This window comes from Eschscholzia californica, unplaced genomic scaffold, assembly GCF_041429995.1.
Source record: "Eschscholzia californica isolate CP2 unplaced genomic scaffold, dmEscCali1.0.p SCAF_1, whole genome shotgun sequence".
NCBI classification, from domain to species: Eukaryota; Viridiplantae; Streptophyta; class Magnoliopsida; order Ranunculales; family Papaveraceae; genus Eschscholzia; species Eschscholzia californica.
In genome coordinates this window covers 43477611-43492517 of record NW_028238198.1, presented here as the reverse complement: position 1 = coordinate 43492517, position 14907 = coordinate 43477611, and the positions used below count along the sequence as shown (strand labels likewise).

The following is a 14907-nucleotide window of genomic DNA, read 5'->3' as shown; positions in this document are numbered from 1 at the left end:
GAAGGGAGGAGAAGGGTTGCCATCATGATTACGCCTCGAAAGAATCACATGCAGAAAAGATGTGCACGCCTAGCAAGACATCAAGATTGAGGAGGAACCTCCTAGAGATGATGAAACGAGGCAAAACACGTTAACCACTTGTACAAAACTCGGATTACAGCAGTCCTGAAAGTCCAAGCGTAAAGCAAGAGAGAGTCGACGGCGCGTGCTAGGGTTAGATGGGAAGATCAGCCTTTAAAGTCGGGATTAGCTATTACACTTGTTCATGAAAGAGAATATTAAGTAAGTAGTAATTATTAGTAGTCTAAAAGTTAGTGGAAACTTCCCTGATTTCAAGAGTCGCTCCTTCCCTACGTTCTGCCTCTCCAAAATCTGCACTTGTTTGTTGTCCTTGTTTGTCTTGAGCAGATGTCGATAGGTATGATTGTAGCCTTCTTGAGTGATTGATGATCTAATTTGGACTATTACGCAGTTAGTGGAGTGAATATTATTAGTATCGATTGTTGCATGTGTGGATTGGGTAGTAGAAGAAGTGGATTTAGAGGTGTTTGCAGGCAGTTTAGGGTTTCGTTTTGGGAAAAAAAAGGAGATAGAGACGATCGCCTGATGACGTCAGGATAGCCTCTCTCTCTCCTCAAAAATCCGCAATAATCACAAGTTTGATGTCAAAATGTTCATATTTTTATCTAGGATGACTAATTCAGGCTGACTTTAGGTCTCCATAAGTCCAGAGTCCATAATACATAAAATGACAATGACCTAACAACTCATACTCAAGCGAGGTAGGTACAAAGACTCGAGATAAATGAACACCACCCTGGTCTATATCTCTCAATTCGAAGGCGTATCAGCTGCAATATCGTCCAATAACAAAGATGTCACTTTGGATTTTAAAATAAGACAATAAGCTGTTAGTAAATCTTACATACACATCTCTCTTTTGCTTGTTTTCTCCTCTTACTATTCGGCAACTCGTATTAAGAACACAACAATATGCCGAATCTGCAGTTACAGAAAACACATTCGACACCTCCCTGGTGGCTGGTGCTCCTCCGGTCCTCCCACATGGCATCTGCCCTCATCTTTGCTTGCTTATCTTTACCTCAGAACCTGGATGACGACTATGCTTTGCACTTTCCTTCCTCTTCTCACCCCCCAACAAGAAGCTTCAATTTCGAACATGTCCAAACTTATTAATATTTACACCAGTCACCAAGCAAACCACGATTCCCAGCACTGTAACTGATGATACAAATAATTCTATTTGCACAAATATTCGTATCCACATATCGGATACACAAAAAAGAAAGATCGGAAAATCAAGTCATAAGAAAAAAATATGGCGGAAACGATGTATGAATAGTTTCAGACGGTGTATGAATAGTTCCCTTCTTTTACGAGAGGAAGATATAAACTTATCTTGGGCCAGATAATTCAACGGCATGAAGGTTATCAGTAGAATCGAGAATCCATTCAGGGTTATGGTGAGGAGCAAGTTCGACTTCTTGCCTAACTACTTCCTCTTTCTGCCATTCTTCCCATCTCTCGGCTAATCCATCTCCTTCCAGCATTCTTACCACCTCGGACATCTTTGGCCTCTCCATTGGAGAGCCTTGAGTGCAGAGAAGAGCAACCTGGATAAGTTGCTCTACTTCCGCATCTATGTAGTTGTTCTGTAAATCAGGATCTACTAACATTTCCAGTTTCTTCTCTTTCAGCAGTCCTTTCACCTGAACAATAAATAATTCATGTAAATTCAATAAAACCAGAAAATATAGTTTTTACTTTTAAAAAGTGATTCATCACGAAAAAAAACTAATACAAAATTTTATTGAAGAATTGGAAAAATAAATTTAAGAGAAAGTAGCTTCATACCCAGTCAAGCAACATGACATCATCATCGTTGGCAAGACGAGCAAGATCGAATGCTCTCTGCCCAGTGATGAGCTCTAAAAGCATTATTCCATAACCAAAAACATCAGTTTTTTCTGAAGACTTGCCAGTGGAAAGATATTCAGGAGCTATATGCCCTATTGTTCCACGTACAGCAGTTGTCACGTGGGTATCTTTGTAATCCATAAGTTTTGCCAATCCAAAGTCCCCAACAACTGCCTCGAATTCCTCGTCCAACAAGACATTTGCAGCTTTTACATCACGATGTATAATCCTTGGATCACAATGATCGTGCAAGTAAGAAAGCCCTCGTGCAGATCCTAATGCAATTCTTTTCCTTGTTGGCCAATTAAGTGGCTGGTCTGATGCTGGTCTTTCTACAAGAATGCAACAGATCTTGTAAAGATAAGGGGTAATAATATAAACAAGTGGGTAAGATCTTGAAAATTAATTTACTATATACAGTCTATAGTAAATTAATTTAATATGGTATAGAACTAGGCTCAAGCAAAATAGACGTGTGCCAACATCACCCAAACAAAATAGACGTGTTAGACTCAAAGAAGAACGAAATTTAGGATGCGTATGAGAGAAGTTCCACATAGACAAAGGGGTGTTTCATAACAGAATATAACATCAACGGCTTCTACGTGTTAAGTTTGTGGCCATCCAACTCAAAACCAAATTGGAAATGAGTGGAGAGGACCTTGACCTTATATTCTTGGTTACTAGAATCCCATTCTCCCATGTGGGACTATTCTCACACGCCCCCTCACGTGTAGGGTTATTTGACCCTAACACGTGTATTTCTTCGGGCGGCGTGGAGCACGTGTGGCTTTTTACCTATCACGTGTGGGCCTAGCTCTGATACCATGTTAAGTTTGTGGCCATCCAACTCAAAACCAATTGGCAATGAGTGGAGAGGACCTTGACCTTATATTCTTGGTTACTAGAATCCCATTCTCCCATGTGGGACTATTCTCACACTACGCACCCATTCTGAATCGGCTCTGAATTGTATACTTGTGTACCCACAAACTTAATATGTCTATCTTACATGGACTGGACGGAGATTCTCAAGATGTCCAGCTAGACACTGTCCAACAGTCGGTTTTATCGAATACTTGTAACGTTGGAAGAGAAATCATCTGAACAGACGAAAGGTTAGTAGCAAAATACCTCTCAAACATGAAGCGACACTGCCATTAGCCATGTAAGGATAAACGAGTAAACGCTCAGTTGGTGTCATGCAAAAACCACGTAAACGTAGAAGATTGCGGTGAACAGCCATACTGATCATCTCTACCTCTGTCTGAAACTGCAGCTCTCCTCCTGGTGTACGCTCTTCTTTTAGCCGCTTTACTGCAACCAGTGTACCATCTGCCAGACGTCCCTTGTACACCTTACCAAACCCACCTCTACCCAGAATGTTTTTATTGCTAAAACTGTCAGTTGCAACTTGCAGCTCTCTCAAAGAAAACCTTTTGAGCTGTCCAAGGTGAACTTCTGGATCCTCTTCGGCTGGAGAAAGAGAGAGAGATTGGAGTTATGATGAATCCACACTACAAGTCCGGAATACAATAGTTTGGATCTAAAACTAACCAGGTACGTCAAAGAAATGATCCTGCGGTTTCCTCCGGCGCCACCATGCAAACCCAATTGCAGGGGCAGCGAACAGTAAAGCAGCACCTGCAGCCACTCCTCCAGCAATTGCTCCAGTGCTTGAGGCACTACTTCCTGCCACTCATATGATCTTAAGTACTTTTGAGACATTTTGGGTTTTTTAAACATGTAAATCAAAATGCTACTACCCGTAGAGTCTAACTATAGTTTGAGTCTGAAGTTGATGTAGCATTTTCCTGACCACATACTTCTATAAGGTAATTTTTTTTTTTAAAACCTCAATGATTTGAAAATACAGATTATGCCATCAATTCATCGATTAAGAATATGAGTGAAACACTGAGTGTCTTCTTTTGGGAAAAAGACTCCAAGTAATTGTACACTCCCCAACATAAAGTCATTTTTTATTCCATTAAAAAACAAGGAAGCAATTTATGTGACCTACACGGAGCATAGAAGAACCACGTGTAAATATAAATTGTAAGTATGCTTGCAAATTACGAAATCACGCTAAACAAAAGTTACAGAATCTAATAGATCTGCGAGACTTGTCCTTTGGGCCAAAGGTTAGGTAAATCATAGGGCTTTAAGAGAATTCATGTTGGGGACCTGAAGTTCCACGCAACAAGTTCAAAAGACCCTCTGTGATTATGTGATATGTGTTCAGGGGAATGGCGTGTAAACAAGTTAAGGTAACAGCAGACACGAACTTCGAAATAGATACATATTAGTAACATACAGATGACAAATTTACCTGGAGATGAAACTGGTGGTGGTGGGACAAATGGAGGAGGAGGTGAAAATGGAGGAGACCCTGGGCAAGGTCTTCCAGTAACAGGCCCACAAAGATCTAAGTTATTAGCAAAACTGCAAGGATTAACAGTTAGTAAGACATTTATCGGAGCCCTGAAAAACCAAAACAATGATCATTCACATAAATTGACGATATACCTGATGGGGGTGAAAAGGGAGAACGAACCAGTGTCTGGAACTGTTCCTGATAGACGGTTGTTAGATAAATCCCTGCATGCATCACCAAATATGTTAATGGCATGATGGGCACGAGCTCATGAAATAATAAAATTTAGAAAAATTATAACTTCAGCTTGAAGAGAAAGGATACAATTTTGATACTTACAGAACTTGGAGAGCTGAAACATTGGTTAAGGAAATAGGAATGTTACCCGTCAAGCTGTTGTTGTTAAGCCGGCTATCCTTCCATATACATCCCAAGACATTGTTAAATTCTGATAGGTCGTTAACAACTATTGAAGCACATATTACTTGGAGGACTTGTAAAATGAGCAAATTCTAAATCCCAACCCAACCACAGCAAAAGTTTTACGAATATAAATATCAATAAACTGATTCCTGATTTCAAGTGGGGTAAAATCAAACTATCTCAAAATTGCATGACCCACCTTTCTATGCCGGCTAAAGATCTACAGTCAGTATTGTGTTCATATTTTTAAGAAAAGCATGGTGTGCTTCAGGGAAAAAAATTATTTACTACCCGTTAACACTTGAAGTACAAAACTGTTAATGAATTAGACTCGAAGGGTTATATAGACCTTATAATTCGGAGATATTACTTAGTCCTGCAATCTGGAAAACCTTGTGAAAATTTTGGTAAAACTAAATATATGGTGTACATGTATCATTTCACCTTTAGAGAAAGAATATGCACTTACAAAATAGTAAAGAGAAATGGTGCTAAAAACGCCTAGGCGCCTAGCATCGGAAGCAGACCGAGCAAGTAAAATATAGTATGGACACAAAGGAAAGAGTTTCAATATCTAAGTGGTTGAGGTACGGGAAAAAATTTATGTCTTCTTAAACCTCACTTGGTCCTAAGTTTACTTTAGAGTTCATGACCTTTCTAATTCTCAAATTTGATGCATTTTCTAGATAACTCCTGCAATCACCATTTATGATTGCCACACAAGTAGGCAGAAAATAATATTTTGACTCCTGCTTCCAGCAGAAACGTCGACCAATATCATATCATTTTAATATCATATCTGAAATGACAATATGTTTCTCACCAGCTGCCAAGAGGGGAACGTTTCAAACATGCAACGAATTCAATTGAAAAAAATCAGGCACTTGAACAAAACTTAGATGCATGGCATCAGGATGTAGGAAAAATATTCTTACAGGAAACGCAGCTTTGACAGCTTGCCCAGTGAGTCTGGAATGCCACCACTGAAATGGTTTAAGTAAAGATCCAAGCTCACTAAACTTGTCAGGTTCCCCAGTTCACTAGGAATTGGCCCAGTTATATTATTGCTGTAAAGCTCTCTGACATAAAATAATAAGTTTCAGTTAATTGCCTAATCGAGAGTCGAGAGGGATAGCTTCAGCATTACAAAAACCTCTAAGAAGCCGAAGAACAGTACTTGCCTCAACCATAAGCTCACTAACTTTGAAAAGTTTTTGCATTTAACTTTTAAAAGTTAAAGAGCGGTTATGACGGAAAGTTCATAAGCTGTTGAATATACATTCTTAACATTTTTTTTTCAAAACGAAAAACATTATCATGCCGAACTTCATCGAGTTCTTTTCTGTTATTGACAATGTGACATAGACGTCTTAGTAAAAGAAACTAGAATTGGATCATTGCCACATTAGGAAGCAGAATCATTTAGAAAAACAATGTAAAATAAGAAGCGAAGTGTAAAGAAAACAAACAAAAAGAAACATTGACCAGAAAACTCTCTTATACTCTAAGCTAGTTAAGCAATCTTATTTTCTTATAAAACATAACTTACAAGTATTCCAAATTTTTTAGCTGGCCAAGCTGAGTAACCAATTGACCAGACAAGTCTGCATTTCCAAGATCACTGAAATAAGAGAAACACAAGTACCATCATTTAAATTAATTTATAACAGACTCACAGTAAAATAACCTTGGTAAGTTTAAACATAAGTGAACATCTAAATGGGAAATTAAGAAAGCAAATCACTTACACTCTAATTACACTATTATCATTATTGCAAGTAACATGAAACCAAGTGCATGGGTTGACAAGGGTGGGATCCCAACTCTGAAGAACATTGTTAGGATCAAGTAAATTTGTCTTTAGATTATGCAAAGCATCACCTGTGAAAAGAGGAACATAACAAGAATTAGGTTGTCAGTTTGAAAAATTCAACATTGTTAATAATATCTATGATCAAATAATGCCCAAAATGTATCAATTTCTCGTTTCATTCTGAACTAGTGTCAAACAAATGACAGTAGTTTGACTTTAGAAAGTTAACAACTCATTTCTGAAGTCAAACAACTGTCAAGTAATTAGATTTCGTAATCTTTTGGGTGAAATGACCAAAATATTTCTATTTCTACTAAAGTTTAACCAATACCGAAATTCGATTATTTTCTCTTAACAATGCATGATCAAGGAATTAAATTCACACTATATAGGTCGAAATGACCAAAATATTTCCATTTCCATACTACCTAAATTGGAACCAAAATTTCATTCCTTGACAACTTTAATATAAACTAACTAGCAAACCCCTATACTATTTTAAGGAATATTTGCAAGTTTATAATCATCTAAACACAAAACTGATCAGATGTCAATTTTACCCAATTTGGAACCGTTTTTAAGACCCACAGAATCAGAGACCAAATTTAATAAACATAAATGATCATAAACCACTTATAAATATCTTGATTTCTTCAATTAAACCTAACAAATATGCAGAAACAAAAGTTAAAGGTACTATAAATGTTGAAAAATGAGAGAAATTGAGTTACAAACCTTCCATATTTGCATAAATTGTTGTTAATGGATGAAAAACCAAGATCAACCAAATTAGAAACGAAGATGCAATTTCTCGCTCCATGACTCTCATAATTTCTTGGTCTGACCAAACAATCTACCTACTAACTCAAAGCCTCAACTACTTCATAAATATCTATCTCAGATCCGTTAAGTTTTACCAAAAAGAACAGTTCTAATGAACTCTTAATAACCTAAACCCTAACTTTCAACCGTTTAATTCAATATAAACTCTACAAAATCTCCACCGTCTTTCTCGAAAGAACTTTCGATCGAATCACAATCCAAAGCTGATCTAATCAGGAAATAATACTATTTTCACAGAAACTAATTGTTAATATTATTTTGCTTAAATAGATTCTCTTTCACCTGCTTAACTCTGCAAATCTTTACTTTCTCTCTCTAAAACTCTGCTTTAGTTTCTCTCTCTCTATCTCTTCTTCTTTAACTTGGGAAAAAGGGTTTCGATTATCTTTTTGTTGTCTTTCAGGGTTGAGGCTGGCGTTCAGTGTTTACAGCTGACCGAAATGTAGACTGCCCGTTGCCCGAACTCCAGTCAAAGGCTCATATCTCTCTCTCTCTCTCTCTCTCTCTCTCTCTACTCGTGGAAAAGGACTTAACACAGAACCCCGTTTCAGTCAAAGAAACTCTGTGGGGCCCACTGTTGCCACGTTCGATACGTTCAAATAATAGTACCAGAATTGAATATTCTGATACAATTAAAACGTTATTTTCGCTTTGCACCAAAACGATATATTGTCTTTTTTTTTTTTTGTTGAAAAGTATATTGCCTTTGTTGCCTTTTCAATCCACCATCCACCTTGGAGTCAACACTTCATTTAGAGTCAACACTTCTACTTCAAGTGGTTCATAATGTTGACATAAACTCCAAAATTCTAGAGATCTTAAGTTCGGTCTTTAGAAGAAGTCAAGTTTATGGTTTATTGAACTTGAGTTATTAAATATATAATAAATAATAATAATAATAAGTTTGTCGGCCTATAGGCTCTATGTCGTCGGGTTTTAAGTCTCTTTAATTATTGGTTTTAATTTAGGCGGTTATAGTGCTTATCACATCTTGATGCTGTATCAAAGCCTTGAAATGACTAACGTAGATAGTAGTCGGTTTCTCAAAAAAAAAAACCCATGTAGCTTGGCTAGAGGTAGTAATTGATCGGGTCGGACCGAACTTGGACATTAACTTCATCGGTCAGTCTCGATCGGGCTTCCAAAATCAATGTCCGCCTAATTACTTAGTTGGTCCAGTCAATATTAACATTTCTCGCCTGTGACCGTCTGACCGGTCAAAACTCTCAGATATCGGGTGAATTGGTTTCAGACCAAAATTAACAATAAAATAATACTTAAAAGTCCATTTTTTTGTTAAATTTCATTAATTAGGAACTTAAAATAAAAATTACCTTTAATTCTTGACTCAAGAAAGAGACTCACGACGAAATTGGATTGGTCTAGTCACAAGTTTCAGATAAGAAATCAAGAGGATCAAAATTAGTAAAACTATCTTTAAATTGACTTTGTCACCAATCTTTGAGGCAAACAACGCACTCCAACATTTCAGGGGTAAGACTACTCATATAATCACCAAGAATTCTCTTCCCTAGGGAAAAAGCTGTTTCAGAGGCAACTATAGAAACAAATACCGTTAAAACATCACGAGCAATTTGAGACAAAACAAGATAGCGTTTTTCGTTCTCCTTCCACCATCCAAAAACATTAAACGACTCAATTTCATCTGCAATAGGCTCAAGCTCCGAGTTAAAGCGAGTTATCTCCTTCGATGCGGAAGCATAAGATCTCTTCGAGTCTGACTAATTCTTTTCCATAAGGCACCCCCGCTGGAGAAGGATCCTAAAGAATCGGAAGTAGCATACCTAAAGACCCAACCAGGTCAGTTGCAGTCGAAGAAGAAGACGAGGTTAATGCAGCAGCATTAATAACTTACAAAAAATAGCCCTTACTTAAGATATTAGAGGCCTGAATAGAAGAACACTGAAAAACAACATTTAGAACATATTTCTCCCCTTCGTCGACCTACAAAAAGAGAAGAAGAAGAAAAAGTAGTCTCTGACAGCAGGCGATCATCGACAACCTAACGAAAATTAATTCTGTTAGGTCACACATGCATTGCCTCTTAACCCACATTGCTTTTAACCAAACTAGAAATTGCCTTGATCAAGAATGCCTTTAACAACTTTGGGCAGTGTCTATAAAATCACCCCGTTTTTTAATGGCTAAATTTTTTAAGTTCGATGAGTTGGCACTTGGGGCACTTAAGATGACACTCTAAATTTAGAGTGTTTTCTTGAGATTTTCTAAAATAACTATCTCACACCATTATTAAGTATTTAATAGAGTGTTCAATTGGAGATGATCTTTCAGTAAAAACTCTAAAAATTCTATATAGCACTTTAAATTTTAGAGTTTAAGTACCCATTTAGATGCTCTTACCAATTGGGTTGTGGGTGGTTCTAAATTGCGTAAATGTTCTTCAAATTTTTTTAATTTCCCAACTAAGCTCAAAAAGGGACTGCATTAGCTTAAATTTCGTAACCAACTTATGTTGATGACAGAACAAAATTGATCCTACCAATTTTCATTTTATTGAATCAATCAACCTGGTTCGAGTCGCTAATAAACTCATTCAAAGTTAACTAAGACTAAAATCAAACGGTTCATCTAATAGAAGTTTTCTTTTCTTTACTAAAATGCAATAGAATTTCCGTAATGTAAAAACTCATTAATTTGTAGTATAAAACGGTTCAATAATGTCTGCAGCTACAGTCTTGTGACCACTGATTATAAATCATGACCATCAGTATATGGACAACCAAATTTCTTACGTGGATAATCAATTAAATAGGTGTAGGTAAATTTATTTCTCGACAACCAAATCCAAGGATACAAAACTACAGGAATGTTATTTAGGGCGACGTGATAAAGCGACTCCAAAAGTGATCAAATGGCGAGGTGACACGTGGTTGCAACAGCTTTGCTTTTTAATTTTCGGTCAAGTCCAAGTTTAATCCTTGAAAACCCCATGTCTATAGATAGGTCCCTCCTTTATTTGTAATCTGGACCGTTGATTGGGGCAACGGTCCAGATTACCAATCAACGGTCCAGATTACAAACGTGATTACCTAATTAAATGGAGCTGACGTCTTCTACTTCTTTCTCTCTTTGGAAGTTTCCCCTATTTTCTCTCTAAATCACTCACCATGAACCGAATCAAATTGTTTCCCCCTCTTCATCAATTTAAGGTGTGAAATATTCCCCCTCTTTAACAAGTCAAGGTGGATTGCTCTTCCTTGTCGGAAAAGAAACATCGAATTTCTTGTGATGTGAAATTTAGTGGTTTTCCATTAACAAACATGATGATCAAACTATCGTTTGTATTTTAAGTATGATTTAGTTTGTTTCTAGGTCTTGGAATTATTGTTACATTTTTACTCAATGTACTGTTTTGATTCTGATATTCTTATACTAGGTTCACATTTAGTTGGTTGATAAACTCTATTATCATTTGGTAAGTTTCATCCATGAGTTCTTCATGATGAGCAACTGCATTAAATGACTTAAGCCCTATAGAGGTGGAAACCGTGTATCTTCTGCTTCTCGTATTTGCAGGTTATGTGTTCTTCGGATGCATATATCAAGCAGACTTGCTCTCTTGACTCTGTTCCAGTTAATACCCGACTCTACATGTTATAGTTGAAAACCATTATATTTGGGGCTAAGTCATTGTGTAACTTTCTATATAGGCTATGTTAAGATATTGAGTCAATTCACCATTTTCGTTTCAGTTACCCATATAGAGCAACTGCATTAAATGACTTAACCGCGTTTCAGTTATTCAATCATAATCTTGTGTTGAAATGGATGTGTTTAGGGTTCTTCTTATTTTTGTTATGCTTGTAAATTCGAGAAAACTCTGAGACGTTTTAAATTACTAAATTATGTACGTTCAGTGAGGTCTTCGTTGTTTTCTTGATGAATCATGTTGAAAACATTTATTTGCAAGGCTTGATTCTCCTTTTATTTTGTTTTCATGGGATTATGTTAGCGGAGCGGTTGTTTCACGTCGTAATCTCTAAATTTAAGGAGTTATATATGTATTCCATGGTCACCTTTTCAATTCTGTGTTAATTTTGAATTTTAAAATCATTTTGATTCACGGATCTCAAGGAAAATAGATAATTAGCTTGTTAGAGGCAGATTAAATGGTTGTTCGTCTAGCATTAATGTTTTTCAAGTTCAGTCTATTATATTATGGCTTGATATGTGGCTTAGGTTGTGTTTTTCTTATATGTCTTACCTAAGACAAAATAGACATAAAAGATGAAGTTAGAGAACAGGTAAGAATCTTCACTCTTTCACTCTGAAAAAAATGGGGTTGATTATCAGTTTAACACTTTTCGTCTTCTTAAGGTTTCATGAATTTTTTCTTTGTCCGGATGAGCTTGTGTGTTCTCCGTTTAGAAGAGCTAAATAGACGTTGAGCTCTATGAAGATCTATTCTCAGGTTACAAACAAATTAATGGTGGAAATTCAGATCCTAATGTACTTAGAAGATTGTGAGTTGCATAAATTATTGCAGAAGTTCTCTTTGAATACTTGAATGTGAATTGATTATGTGAATGAATTGTGAATTGTTTATACGAAATTAATGAAATTTGAATTCTTGCTTATACATGTGAATTTTGAATGGATTATATGAATGAATTGTGAATCGTTTATATAGATTGTTTGTATGAATTGTAAACAAGATGGATGGTCTGAATCAAAAGACCCTCTAATAGTCATGGTACAGTAAATGAATAACAATTCCAAAATATAACTCATGAGAAGCAATTTGATAACTAAAACATGTTAAATTAAATCCTCTCAATCCAAAAACAAAAGCAAACATAAGACTTAATAATCTTTATGAACCTATGCACCATTTGATGAAGGTCAAACCTCTCTGAAACAAAACTTGATAAACTAAAATGAACTTTTACTTCAAACAAAATACGGTTGACAAAGCTTGAAGAAGTTATTCCTGTCACCAAAACAAACAAACAGACAAACAAACACGATTTAGTGGAAAACAAACATTTTCATTAAGAGCCCAAAATTCAAATTTTCATCTCATCAAATACTACAAAAGTATGTAAAGACAAAGTATTTACCTTTATACTATAATAGTCATATTCTCCATTGTATGTTCCTAGAGGGTCGTTTATTTGGGGACGATGTACACCCATTAATAAGTCCATATTTGACTGCAAACAATACGGTAAAGATCAATACATATATTATACTTTCTAAACGAACAAGTATAAGGAGTAATAAATTATCATATCTTGTCGAGGTGCCAAGATCATGTTTTCTTGTGTAACAGTATTACCGAGTCGACTCTCTTGTGTAGTTGGGAAATCATAAACCGAATCCGGAACCATATTAAGAATCGGATCAGGAACTGGATCATGGACTGGATCACGAATCATACTACAAGTCGGATTAGATGTTGGCATTTTAGAAGCAGTGCACTAACAAAGAAAATAACGAATTAGTTAACATACAAACTAATAAAAAAGTCAAGAAAACGACGAAGTAGTGGACGTACACGTTTCTTAGACTTGTAGCTTTTCTTCTTGAATTTATTCTCTCGAGGACGTCCCTTTGACTTGTACGATACTGGATCAAGAATATCTTGTCGGGCATTTTCTGCACAATCGACGGTATAACCAGAACCACTGCTTAGTTTATTTTAGAACTCTGTTATTGGCTTAAACTTCAAGATATAATCTTCAAGCTGCTCGGTAATTCTTTCATTTTCAGATGCAAAAGATTTCTATTCCGTTGAAGGATTGACACAATTTTTCGAATTTTTTTCTACCGGTGTTTTATCCCATCCATCGTTGTTCACATTAATCTTTGAGTATGATCTCGTAACATCTTTCCTCCATCTCTTATGAATGTACTTACTTGGGATGACAGTAATTTTGTTCTTACATAATACTGTTATCGCATGTCGACATAAAATCCCCTTAAATTCAAACAATAAACGATTGCACTGAACTTCACATTCTTGAACATCTAAAACAACTTTATAGGAATAAGTTTTTGAGCCTTTACCAAGTTCTTTCTCCTCTGAAATAGTACATTCGTATACATTTCCATACTCTCTACAATCCACCGTATCACAAGCCATTTTTTCCTTTTATTTCTTCTTGAAAATCTCTAAAAAAATTTAGTGTGTATTTATCCCTCATTTGCTTTTCTATTTGAAATGGACTTACACATGGCATTTCTAAACTATAGCACCGAAAATCTTCCTTTGCCTCTTTTTCAACTTTATCTCTTAACGCTGTATTGTATTGTTCAGCAATCAAAAAATGCATTTACACTTTCACTACGTTGAGTACTAGACATTCCTGCCCAAAAACGATTTTTCACAAAAATTGGTATCCATCGTCTTCTCTCCTGGTACATATGGATCAACCATCTATTTTCTTCCAAGTTATACTTTTGTATAGTAAGCATCCACTTCTGCTCAAATTCTTCTGTGCTAAGTGTTTCGTGAACAAGTTGAGTAAGAGTGATACTTATTTCATCGAACTTTTTGTAAGTTTTTAGTTTCTCGGGTATTTTCTTCATTACATGCCATAGACACCATCGATGTCTTGTATTGGCAAAAACGTCCTGAATAGCAATCAGCATGGCTGAATCTTAGTCCGTTATAATTCCAGCTGGAGCTTTTTCGTCCATACATGTGAGCCATGTCCTAAACAACCATGAAAAAGATTCTGCATCTTCATTAGACAACAACCCACAACCAAATAGAAGGGACTGGCCATGATGGTTCACTCTAACGAATGGGGCAAAAGGAAGATGGTACTTTTCGTTAAATAAGTCGTGTCAAATGTCACGACATCTCCAAATTCCTTATAGGCCTCTCAACTTCCTGTTTGCCCAAAAATATTACGTAAACGAGACTTATGATCTACTTACATCCAAAAAACGAAACCATTGTTCTTTCTTTGCATAACCATAAAATATTGTTGAATTGCAACATCTCCCTCCCCAAGACGTATCATTCTCTTCTTTTCGACGTAATTTCTTGCATCTCTTTCGGTAAATGTGACTTTCTCATGTCCATCAGCTGCCACCACTTGCTGCTTAAAGCTACGACTCGTCTTAGTTCTTGCCAAATCACATATTTCAAGTTGTCTGGCTGCATATGGGTTAATCTTCCTATTGCATCGATAATGACGAACTTTTCCTGGACTAAGGATATGGTTATGCTCAAGATTCACAACAATGATTTTTTAGTTTCCATTATCTTGTAACTTAGCATTGATTCTTGCTTTGCAACCACTTTTACTACTTGGTTGAGGATTATTTGATGTCGTTGTATTGTTCCCCCCTTAGCACATGCTATTACAACATATTTTAAGATTCCTTGTAATCTTCTCTGAGATGTTTTTTTGACTGGATGTCCCGCTTTTTTGGCGTAACAAAGACAATAGTTGTACAATTGTTCAAGACTATTAAACTCCATTCTGGATCTAGGCACTTCTACTTCTGTTTCCGATCC

The 14907-nt window shown here is 36.2% G+C and overlaps 1 protein-coding gene across 1 annotated transcript; it reads right to left on the bottom strand.

Annotated features, from left to right (window-relative positions):
* Window positions 1–867: 867 nt before the first annotated feature.
* Window positions 868–7921, bottom strand: LOC147567016 (somatic embryogenesis receptor kinase 2-like). Its single transcript, XM_086653606.1, has 11 exons — window positions 7287–7921; window positions 6487–6619; window positions 6288–6359; window positions 5674–5817; window positions 4655–4726; window positions 4468–4539; window positions 4271–4383; window positions 3496–3630; window positions 3073–3414; window positions 1876–2270; window positions 868–1730 (listed from the first exon to the last, which is right to left on the bottom strand). The coding sequence occupies exons 1-11, from the start codon at window positions 7378–7380 to the stop codon at window positions 1416–1418; spliced, it is 1887 nt and encodes a 628-aa protein (XP_086509732.1). The 5' UTR covers window positions 7381–7921; the 3' UTR covers window positions 868–1415.
* Window positions 7922–14907: the final 6986 nt, after the last annotated feature.

What these genes read in the sequence shown, in the direction of transcription:
- LOC147567016 (XM_086653606.1), bottom strand. Translation starts at nt 7,380, where the DNA reads ATGAGAGTCATGGAGCGAGAAATTGCATCTTCGTTTCTAATTTGGTTG. An exon ending in GTTTCAGCTCTCCAAGTTCT is followed by an intron (nt 4,540 to 4,654) that starts GTAAGTATCAAA and finishes TGATGCATGCAG; the next exon opens with GGATTTATCTAACAACCGTC. An exon ending in TCCCTTTTCACCCCCATCAG is followed by an intron (nt 4,384 to 4,467) that starts GTATATCGTCAA and finishes TAATCCTTGCAG; the next exon opens with TTTTGCTAATAACTTAGATC.